Source organism: Myotis daubentonii, chromosome 9 (assembly GCF_963259705.1).
Source record: "Myotis daubentonii chromosome 9, mMyoDau2.1, whole genome shotgun sequence".
Taxonomy (NCBI): Eukaryota; Metazoa; Chordata; class Mammalia; order Chiroptera; family Vespertilionidae; genus Myotis; species Myotis daubentonii.
In genome coordinates this window covers 65,652,106-65,664,472 of record NC_081848.1, presented here as the reverse complement: position 1 = coordinate 65,664,472, position 12,367 = coordinate 65,652,106, and the positions used below count along the sequence as shown (strand labels likewise).

Here is a 12,367-nt window from a genome sequence, read left to right as displayed (position 1 = left end):
ACTTCAAAATATCAACTATACCATCATGGATTCAAACACTGCACACCGTCCTGTGTTTATGGTATTTCCTCCAGAAGTCACTGCTTCAGAATTTCAGTCAATGAAAAATATAGCCACAAGCTATGAATCTACCATGCCTTTTTTCAAATTATGTACTACAAAAATAAAAATCTTTGGGGTAAGTAAGATTTGCCCCAATGTAAATGCTAATGAAGGTGTGTTAGGAATTTAATATAGGTGTTTCCCCAAATTTCTATTTGAAGCCATAATCCCAACGTGATGGTAGCTAGAGGCAGGGACTTTGGGGGTAATTATTTCATTAATAAGTAGGGGTCAGAGTGCTAGGTTTCTTTGTGAGGATACAACAGAGAAGTCTGTAGTCTATAAGCCAGAATTGGATTGTTCTGATACCCTGATCTCAGACTTTCAGTCTTCAGAACTGTGAGAGATAAGTTTCTGTTGTTTATAAGTCACCGGATCTATGATACTTTGTTATAGCAGCCCAAGTTGACTAAGACAGAAATTGGTACCAAAAAGTGGGCTGCTGATATAACAAATATTTTAAAATGTGAAAGCAGCTTTGGAGATGGGTAATGGGCAGAGGCTTGAAGAGTTTTGAAGTGCCTGCTAGAAGAAGCTGAGATTGCCCTGAAGGAACTGCTAAAGGCAATTTTCGTGAGAGCTCACAAAGTAAAGAGGAGAGCTGTAGAGAAAGGCTCCATCTTCTTAGAGAGTGAACTTGACTGGATATATTGAATATGAGGTGGTGTTATCCATGGGATATTCAAGTGGGGATGTCTGACAAGAGCTAAAAATGTGAGTATGGAGTTAAGGAAAATGATATTGTTTACAACTCAACTACATTAAGGTAATAGTTGCAATGGGAGTAAATGCGATTCCTCAGATGGAGAAGGTGGATGGGAATAAAAGAGGGCAGAGGACACAGACTCTTATATTGTATACCTTCCATTCTTCATGTCATTCTCATCAATCTTTCCCAGCATTCGTCAAACCACTGCTTGGTGTGGTAGTGCATCACAAGTGTGGCATAGAGTAAAAAAATAGAAAAGATGGGGAATGCTGTGAACCCTGGGACATGACAATACCTCCATAGGCTCAAAGGATGGGTCATTGACAGAAGTGTTTCTGACAGTCCATTTCTATTTGAGGCCAGGCCTGCATGGTGATTTAGAATTCAGTACTTTTCAAACTTTAGCATTTATATGCCACAGACTTGGTGGTTTCCCCCCCAGCTTTGTTGAGAGGTAATTGACATATAACTTTGTAAAGTTTAAGGTGTATAATCTGATGATTTGATATGCATGTATATTGCAAAATGTTTACCACAATAAGGTTAGTTATCACATCTTTCACATAATTGCCATTTTTGTTGTTGTATGGTGAGAACATTAAAACTCAACTCTCATAGCAACTTTCAAGTATACAATACAATGTTGTTAATTGTAGTCACCATGTTGTACCTTCGGGCCTGGAACTTAACTGGAAGTTTGTACCCTTTGACCACCATCTCCATATTCTCCCAACCTCTGAGCCTCTAACAACCACTATTCTACTCTCTGATTCTGTGAGTTCAATGTCTTTAGATTCCACATACTTGTCTTTCTCTTACTCCACTTAGCATAATTTCCTCAAGGTCCGTCCATGTTATTGCAAATGGCAGAATTTTCTTTTTTTATACTGAACTAGTGCCCAGTGCATAGATTCATGCACATTGAAAGGAAATTAATTTGAAGGTGGCCGGTGGGGCGGGACTGGGTGAGACGGGCCAGACACACCCTGGAGCCAACCTCCGATGGTCCCTCCCCAGTGGGCTGCTCCTGGGGCGGCGCTGTGGCTCGAAGGCCATCTGTGGAGTGAGCGGGATCCCTCTGGCAGGTGGGGTCCCTCGGCCTGACCTGCGGGGATCAGGCTGAAACTAGCTCTTCAACATCCCCAAAGGGGTCCTGGATTGAGAGAAGCCAGTTCTCAGGTGACACATCCAGAATCAGGCTCCTTCCTTTCTGGTTCTGGGTGCGTCACCAAGTCACCGCAGCTCAGCAGCTTCTGCATTGAGCATCTGCCCCCTGGTGCTCATTGTGCATCATAGCTATTGGTCAGATGGTCAGACAGTCATTTAACCTTTTATATATATAGATAGTATTTCATTTTCTTTATCTACCTAGATTGTTTCCATGTCCTACCCATTGTGAATAATGCTGTGATAAACAGGATAGCACAAATATTTCTTTGCGAGAGTGATTACGTTTCCTTAGGATATATATACCCAGAAGTGGGACTGCTGGACCATATGGTAGCTCTATTTTGAATTTTAGCCAGGGGATTTTATTCAGTAAGTATAGGATTGAGCATGATAATTTGCAGGTGATCCTATGGCTGCCAATTCATGGATTACATCTTCAGGAGCATTGATTTAAATCATTTTTCTTATTACCAAATACCAGGTGGAGGGATCCAAAAATACCTGGGTACATAATAAAGTGGCTTCTACTACCCTTCCCTTATTTATAAAAGAGTATAATTGCCAAATCCTTTTATCAAAAAGAGATCTAAATTTTCTAAGGGGAACCCACCATTTTGCTTTTTCCTTACTGTGTCCTTTTCCTCTCTTTACAGACTATCCAGATCCTGCTTGGACTGATGAACTTTTCTTTTGGGGTAATTTTCTTTTTCATGTTTGAAGAACCGTACCCAAGGTTCCCCTTTATATTTATTACAGGATATCCATTCTGGAGCTCCATTTTGGTGAGTATAGTCAATCAAGTTCAATGTGAAGCCATGTCAACAGGGATATTAGAGAATTCTTAGTTTCAAAAATGAGCTATATACAGTTGTATGATAGACTTTGAAATGTCAAAATGAAAATAAGCCTTGTTGAAATTATTTCCCCATTAATTCATCAGTTACTGATATTCCATCATTGTGTCTTGAAGTTCCTTCGGGAATATTTCTTTGGGTCTTGAGGTTATTTGTCCATTCATTCATTCAAACGAGTTACCATCTGAGTCAGATACACAGAAGAAGGCAATCAGGACTCAAAGGTTAAGAATACATGGGCCCTGACTATGAAAAGCAGTGTGGCTATTCCTCCAAAAAATTAAAACAAGAATTAGTATGTGATCCAGCAATTTCACTTCTGGGAATATATCCAAAGGAAATAAAAACACTATGTCAAAGAGATATCTATACCTCCAAATTCATAGCAGCATATTTACAACAGCCAAGACATGAAAAAAAGTTGTGTTCTACAGACAAATGGATAAAGAAGTTTGCACACACACACACACACACACACTGGAATATTCTGTCATAAAAATGAGGATATCCTGCCAATTGTGACAACATAAATGAAATTTAAGAGCATTATGCTAAGCAAAATAAGCTAGATAAATAGAAATACTGTATGATCTCATTTATATGTGGAATCAAAAAGGGGTGAGGGTAGAAAGGATTAAACAGGGTCAAATATACAATGATGGAAGAATATTTAAATTTGGGTGGTGGGCACACAAAACAATTTACAGATGATGTCATAGAACTGAAACCTATATAATTAAAAAATATATATTTTTTATTTACTTCAGAGAGGAAGGGAGAAGGGAGAGTCACAAACACATGAATGATGAAAAGAGAATCATTGATTGTCTGCTTCCTGCATGCCCCACGCTAGGGATTGAGTCCGCAACCCAGGCATGTGCCTTGACTAGGAATTGAACTGTGACCTCCTGCTTCATAGGCCAATGCTCAACCACTGATCCACGTCAGCTGAGCTGGAACCTATATAATTTTATTAACCAACATTATCCCTAAATTTTTAATGAAAACAAAAGAGATCAGACTTGACATACCAAAGGCAGGGGTGGTGTCAAAAGGCATCAACTTCCAATTATAAGATTAAAAAGTACATGATGACTATAGTTAACACTGTTGTATAATATATATGAGATTTTAAAGAGGGTATCTCCTAAAAGTCCTCATCACAGGAAAAATATATGTTTTCTTTCTTTTTCCTTTTTGTTTTGTATCTAAATGAGAAGATGGATGCTAACTAAAGTTATGATGGTGATCATTTTATGATAGATGTTAGATCATTATGCTGCACCCCTTAAACTTATACAGTGATGTATTCCAATTATTTCATAATAAAACTGGGGGAAAACAAAAACAACCAAACAAAAATAATAATACATGGAAAACATTACCCTGTAGTGTGATGAATGGTGACAGAGGACACACAAGTTTCTCTATAGGAAAGGCACTTACAAAATGGAGGGGAGGTTTCCCAGAGGTATTTCCAGCTTGACCAAGTTTTAAAGAACTTTAATCAGATGAAGACACATATGGAGGAAGGGAGTGGGGGATGGTTGGGTGTAAGAGGTAGGATGTCTTGCTGTATGTCAAGGAAAAAACATGAAAAACATAAGAAAAAGCTTAAAGTATGGAGGAACACCTTTTATTCTGAGAACTATAAGAGTTCAGTGCAGAGAATAAGATGGGAAGGGATGAGGCTGAAGAAATACCACACAATGAACTAGAAATTTAAAAATGGATGAACTATGTTCAGATTTGAAATTTCTTTTAGACAATGATCCCACCACTATGACTCATCACAATGAAAACTTTGGTATTTTATGTAACGCCCAGAATATTAGCTGCAACTCTGCTAATGTTTCCACCCAAGAGAACACATCAGACTGCACATAGGTAGGAAGGATGTTTCCTACAGGAATGATGGAATCTGATCTTATTGGTTGTAAACTGAATTGACACCAGTATGTTACGATGTCTGCAATAGCTATAAAAAGAAGATGGATGAGAAAAATGAAATCCCAGTAAAGTTTTAAAACATTCTCATGTTCAAATAAATAGTTACAGCTAAAGCAAACTTCCAGTCCAGTATTTTGTCCACTATTCATTTATGGACAACCCATACAAGGCATGTCACCTTTCTCACTCCCCTGAGGACTGTGTGAAGTACAAGGAGGTTCTGTGAAAGGGACATGTAGAAGTCTATCCTCTGAGAACTCTTTATGTCCATCACTAAGATATGTATTCTTTCTAACAGTTCATTTATTCTGGAGCCTGCCTAGTTGCATTGGAAAAAAAAGGCACACAAACTTTGGTGAGTTATATTTCCCCTTTATTAAAAAGTATCTATAACTTTGAAATAATTCCTTTGAGTCCTGAAAATGAATTTGGAAAATCATTAAGCCACTATAACTCCAAAAACTGTCAATTACTGATACCAATCAATGCTATTTGCTTCTTTTTGTCCCATAGAATCATAAAACATGAAGGCCTAAAGCAAGTTTCCTAGGTCATCCAGTTTAATTCTAATTTTACATATAGACACTGAGGCATAGATTAAATGACTTGTCCAAGTTCCTCAGCCAGGTGGCAGAATGGCATTATTAAAGTACCTCATTCATTCTTTTTTTTAAAAAAAATTATTATTATTGCTAATACTCATCCGAGGATATTTTTCCATTGATTTTTAGAGAGAGTAATTTTAGAGAGAGTGGAAGGGAGTGGGAGAGACAGATATAGAGAACCCTCTCACATTGATTGGTTGCCTCCTGCATGCTCCCCAGCCTGCAACCGAAATATGTGCCCTTGACCAGAATCGAACTCAAGACCCTTTGGCCTGTGGGCCAACATAAGTATTTCTGGTGCCTGCTGAGAGCCAGATACTTTGACAGGCAGTCATTTGACTCTTTGTAAATGACATAATTTAACCTGATATTCAGAATCAGAAAATAAATAATAAGTGTTAATGAATGCCAAACTTTAACTTACAGATAAACTATAAGCAGCATATTTTTACTTTTCTCAAAGAATCAAAGCTATGAGACATTAATAAGCCAATAAATTATTTTCAGCAAAGAATGCCACCTATAGATTTGCAGTTTTGGTAAGAAAAAAAGTTGCAAGTATATATATGTATGTATGTGTGTGTATGTATATATACATTTTATATATATATATATATAGTATATACTAATACATATTAAAGATATAGGTGCATATATGTATTAATATAATATATATTAAACATAGTCACAAATAGGTCATGACTTTGATCAGAGCATCAAAATGCAATGTGGCTATCCCTAAGAACTTACATTGTCCAGTGTGTACCCCTCCCTTTAATTAAATAGGATTTAGATTAGGCACTGATTATGGGGGATGTAAGGGTTATGAAAAGTTCACTGGTTCCCCTTATTCTGTAGATGAGGACCTAAAGCCCAGTTAGGTGAAGGGACATTCATAAGATGATATGGCTGCTTCATGGCATTGTAATGCTGAGACCAAAATCCTGCTGCCTATTGTTTTGTCTCCTCACCCATTGTTTTGTCTATAGACTCAGATAGGACCTGGTCATTGTGTTATGTTTTTACTCTCTTTCAGATGAGGATGAGCCAAACAATCAATTGTTTTAGTGTTCTGGCAGCAACAGCTGGAATCATTCTCCTTATATTTGGTTTCATTCTAGATCAAAACTACCTTTGTGGCTATTCTGGAGAAGTTAGTCAGTGTAAGGCTGTTAACACCCTATTCATTGTAAGTATGCTGCATTTTTAAGGTGAGGAGTTTCCAAGAGGCTCCTACCCCATTGTCCTGTAGACAGATGAGTTAGTGGGAAGAATGTCTTGGCCCACAAATTTTACATGGATCATGCAGGATCAATATTATCAACTTCTAACAATTACAATAGTAACAATAATGAGGGAAAATATTGGTAAAAGCCAGTGCAATGTTCCAGGCACTGTATGAAGTGTTTTATGTATAGGACTCATTTCACCTCACAAAAAATTCTAAGAGGCAAATTTTATTATGAAACTCATTTTATGAACAAGGAAGCTGATGCACAGAGAAGGTAAGTTATGTACCCAAGGTCAGTTGCAAGGGCAGAGCCATGCTATCAACAGACAGTGTGTTCCCAGGGCCCAAGGTCTTAATACATATACCATAAAGATTTATTAGAACCTAATCAGCACCATCCAAATAATGTTGCACACAAATGTATTTTTAACTCACAAACATGTACAGAAATCATAATATCTAATAGGCATTCAACCAGGCATTGTAGAATAGAACAATAAATGTATTATTACCCCTAACTTGAGCAATTCACAGATGAGCACAGGAGATAAAGCATGTACATCAATGAGAATAATATATAAAAAAGTGATATATTAGAAGAAAAAGCAGGTATAGCAGTATTGTAGTAGTTATAGCTCTGGATGTACATTAGAATCATGAGTGGAGCGTTTTTATGGTTTTGGTTTTACTATTCAGACTAGGTTTCTGATAAAACATGATAGATTGAAAACAGGCATTTATTTCTGCTTTTCTGAACTTAGTGTAAAGGCACGTAAAAGATATGAATCTGCATGGAGAGAGAAAACAGCTAATAGCCAATAAAAAAATTGCTGAGAAATTTGAAAACTAATCATCTAAGGAAAAGGGGATCCTGATAGTAGGGGATCCATAATATTTCATATGGAAGATTCGAAGGAACAGAATGTAGCAGGACCACAGAAAACAGGGGAGAAGAGAATAGATTAATTTTGGTAATAGTAAAATGGGATGTGTGAATTGATCCTAGTCTGGAAACAAAGAAAAATGCTACATGAAACAAACAAACAAACAAACAAACAAACAAACAAACACTTTTTAAAACAATTTAAAAGCCCTGAAGAGCTGCTAAATCACCTAGACCACCTAGATCAATTTTTTTAGGTGAAAGCCTAATCTGAAATCTGTCAATGGAATGCCAAAGAGCAATAATGCTACTTACACCTCAAGAAAATTTGCCAATGTTGCCCATTTGGAATCTGATTCCAGTCTAAGTGCAATTGAAGAAGAAAGAAATGAAGGCCTGTGCAATTTTGTGCTCTGCTGTAGGGTACCACACTGTGCTGTGCTATGTAGTACTGTGCTAAAATATCTGTATATTGCAATGAGCCTCTACTAATTTGCTTTGTAAGCATTAGCTACATTTGATATGTGGGGGAACTTTCTTATCTGGGCATTGCTACCTCATTATCATCTGAAAAACCATTATTGTGCTAATACCATGATTCTTTTACTTTTTTCTTCTGTTACAGGGACTTTTGATTATGCTGACAGCCTTCAGCACTATTGAACTACTCATTGCTATGTCTTACTCAATTTTTAGCAGATCCTTTGACTGCTGTGATTGTGAGGAATGGTGTTGAAAATCACTGTGCAAATAAAGAAGTGAGATAATATCATGGCAAGATGAATTATATTTGTGAGGAACAGCCAACAGGAACATAGGATGTTAAAGCTGGCAACTCTTTGAAGCAAAGGAGAGGGACTCAGGGGAATGGGGCTGGGGAAAATTTTGGCTGATAAAACACATCCTGCCTCTTTGCAAAGTTATCTCCTCCTCTCCCAGAATCACATGGTCACTTTGGTGTCAGTCATGCATTCACTGAAGCAGTGTGGTGTTGCCGCTGCCACAAACAGATAAAGGAATCAAGTCCAGGGTGTGCAGTGACCAGGTCCTACTGATTTCTCCAGGAGGCTCTGTCTCCAAGAGGCTCCTACCCCATTGTCCTGTAGACAGATGAGTTAGTGGGAAGAATGTCTTGGCCCACAAATTTTACATGGATCATGCAGGATCAATATTATCAACTAATAACAACTACAATAGTAACAATAATGAGGGGAAAATAATTGGTAAAAGCCAGTACAATGTTCCAAGCACTGTATAAAGTGTTTTATGTTTATGACTCATTTAATCTCACAAAAAATTCTAAGAGGCGAATTTTATTATGAAACTCATTTTATGAACAAGGAAGCTGATGCACAGAGAAGGTAAGTTATGTACCCAAGGTCAGTTGCAAGGGCAAAGCCATGCTATCAACAGACAGTGTGTTCCCAGGGCCCAAGGTCTTAATACATATACCAACATCTTTGAAACTTTTGGTCTCAGAACCCCTCTTATACTTTAAAAAACTATTGAAGACTCATTACATAATGCTACAAACAAACCTTTTATTAACATAACTATATTTTTAAAAATAGAAAAAAAAATAGTGTGGAGAATGGCACTGACAGGAAGTTTTGCAAATCCCTTTTTATAGGTTACTTAACATTCTTTTCTCATTTTTAAAATCTTTATTGAGTCATAGTTTGTATACAAAATGTTTTACATTTAATGTATGCATACTCCCAATATCATCACCATAACCAAGATACTAAACACATCCATCACCTCCAAAAATTTCCTTGTATTCTTTTAAGTTTTTATTTTGCTTTTGTTTTTGGTACGAACATAACATGAAATCTATCCTCAGAATATTTTACAGCGCACAATACCGTATTATTAACTGTAAGTGCCCTGTTGTACAGAAGATTCCTAAAACATACTCATCCTCATAAAAAAAAAAACCTTTATGCCCATTGAAAAACAAATCCCCATGTAATTTTACTGTCTATTCACATCACCTGAAGAACTTTTATAAACCCAATGCACCACATACTACCATATACCAGTGAAATCAGAATATGATGAGAGCTGGGCACCAATATTTTTCAAAGATCTCCAGGCGACTCCAATGCAAATGTTAGGAATCACCATTTCTTTCCATCTTAATGGGAGACAAACAGATTCTCTTGTTTTGAATTCAACCCATTGTGACATCTCATCTTCTGTGGGCTGTGGAGAATACCACTGCAAACTCATGGAAAGGGATAAATAGGTCTTAGTATTATTATGAAAATTGTTTTGAGTTCACAGACCACCCCCCCCCCCAACCCATCTAAAAGTGCCTCAAGGACTTCAGAAGTTCCCCAGACCACACTTTAAGGACAGCTGCCTTATATTGTATCCATTGACAGACTACCTGCTCAGTATTAGAGCTCTTCTGCCATCTCATTTAATTGTCATGACAGCCCCCTGAGAGGTATGACTGACCTATGTCACAGTCATGAAAACTGAAACTCAACATGTTTAACTTTTCTGAGACCACAAAGGGGAATTAGAACCAGGATTTGAAGCAAGATCTCCAACTCCAAATCCCATTGTCCTATGCTTCTATTAGCATAAAAGTACTTGGCATATTCAAAGAAATAAGCTATCTGACTTTCATTTCTGCTGTGAGATGGAAGGAGATCAGCCTATAGGTGCATATATAAAGGCAGGGGATGGGAAATGAAGTTCTGATGAAAAATATGTTTTTAAAATATTTATTTACAGTGGAGTGAGGTTCTGATGAAAAAATATTTGGTGGTGGCTGAGTGAGGTTCAAATGTGTGAGGTTTGAGATATATTTAAGGGTGAAAAGCTTTCACCTCATGGTCAGGGCTTTTAAGTCAGACCTAGTTTTAAATGTCAGTTTTGCAATTTACAGCTAATTGACTTGAACAAATTAACCTGCATGAGCTTTAAATTTCTAGATTAAGATGTAATAATACCTCCTTGGGGGGTTTCCATGAGCCTTAAGTGAACCATGTAAACTGGTTTTATCAGTGCCTGGGATTTAAAAATAACTTAGGAAATGGTACGTTTTCTTTTAAATTTATAATTGAGGTTTTCTTGCTTTCCAAAATCACATTTTATCACTTACTCTATGACTATGGGTCAGTTTCCCCCACTTCCTGAACATTCATTTCCACTGATTATAAAACAGAATCAAATTATAGTGTTATATCAACAATGCTTGGCATATAAATAGGTATTCAGCTGATGTAACTTTCCTAACTGTCAAAAATGTAAAGTAGTCCCCCAAAACAGAAAGAGGACCTCTTAAACTACAAAGCTCTTAAGTACTCAAATTTACATTTTCCTGAGTTTTAATTATTTATAAGTATAACATTGGGACTTTCCAACTTGTAACCAAGTTCTGTTTGCAACTTGGTAGGGTTGGCGTGGAGTAAAGGGTAAAGGGCGACAAATACATGGTGATGGAAGAAGATCTGACTTTGAGCGGTGGGCACCCAAAGCAATATACAGATGATGTACCATAGAATTGTACACTTGAAACCCATGTAATCTTAGCCAATGTTATCCCCAAAAATTTAATTTAAAAAAGTATTCATAATAAGGTCTTTGATTTCACCTCTGAGGGACCCTGAATCTCTCTAACCAATTCTCTGAAACCAAACCCTCCAGCACCAGGTAGCTTCCTGAGAGTGGAGATGGCTGCTGATCACTGACATGAGAGGCAGTACCCAAGCAGAACTGTCATCGTTCACAGCACTGCAGAGAACAAGGCAATCAGACCTTATGAAATTACTGCTTGCAAGGGACACACAAGTCAAAGCCTACAAATAATGATGACGGTACATCGTAATGGCATTGAGAAATGTAGAAACTACATTGCGAAATGTACTTTTCATAAGAGAGGCAAATGTTTCCAGGATAAAAATAAATAGGGGTATTAGGAGGTAGGGAAAATAAAAGGAAGGAAAATTCCTATCAGGCAAATGCTGACAAAATAAAAGTGGAATTGATAAAAGTCTGTGCAGAGTTCAAGAAAGATCATTATATGGAAGTAAGGAGGCCAATACGTAATGACAAGAGGTTTACTTCAGAGAAAAAATTTTTAAATGTATAATTGATCTCATAAAACATCCTCAAACATAACAGAGAAAAAAACTGGGACAAATAAAGTGCTACTGACAAACACAAACTGCAGTGGGATTTCAACACACTCAAGCACCTACAGGTCAATCTAGCCAAACCTGCAAAGGCTAAGTGAAAGTTTATATAAGTTTAAATTCAAGTTTATTTAGGAGCAATCACACTTGTAGCCACCTAAGTTTGGAAAACACACACCAAAAAACAGAGTAGCAAACACTCCAAGGAAGAGTTGGGAAAAGCAGGGCCTACACAGAGACAAGGATATGAAGAATCAGGTGTGCAACCCCAATTTGAGCCTCACTGATGCCAGATATTTGCCAAAACTGACCCTGCTCCCAAGCTCACTGAAATGAAGGCACGTCTCTATAGCCACTCAACATCCTGGACCCAAACCTCTGGCCTCATAGTCATCCACAACTCAGACCCTATGAAATTACTGTCCCTGTCACCAATCACTCAAGCACTTAAGGAGATACCCATAGATCCATAACCAGAATATAGAATGGATGGGTGACAAAGCTTATGCTTCCACTCCTCTCCTCCCTATGGCTTTTATGAGAGGTGACTGCAAGGCTTACCAGTGTATACTTGATGACAGTAAGTTCTCCATTCAAGTGGTAGCCTATTCCACTGATGAACTACTACTGGATGGGGAGATAGCATTTTTAATTTTTTAAAAAATAAATTTATTGGAGTGAGATTGGTTAATAAGATTAATCCCAAAGGCAAGGG

The 12,367-nt window shown here is 37.4% G+C and overlaps 1 protein-coding gene across 1 annotated transcript; it reads left to right on the top strand.

Moving 5' to 3' along the window:
- Positions 1-25: 25 nt before the first annotated feature.
- On the top strand, positions 26-8,240 carry LOC132242240 (membrane-spanning 4-domains subfamily A member 5-like). The gene is made up of 5 exons (XM_059711143.1): positions 26-178; positions 2,635-2,763; positions 5,084-5,140; positions 6,427-6,579; positions 8,130-8,240. The coding sequence occupies exons 1-5, from the start codon at positions 26-28 to the stop codon at positions 8,238-8,240; spliced, it is 603 nt and encodes a 200-aa protein (XP_059567126.1).
- Positions 8,241-12,367: the final 4,127 nt, after the last annotated feature.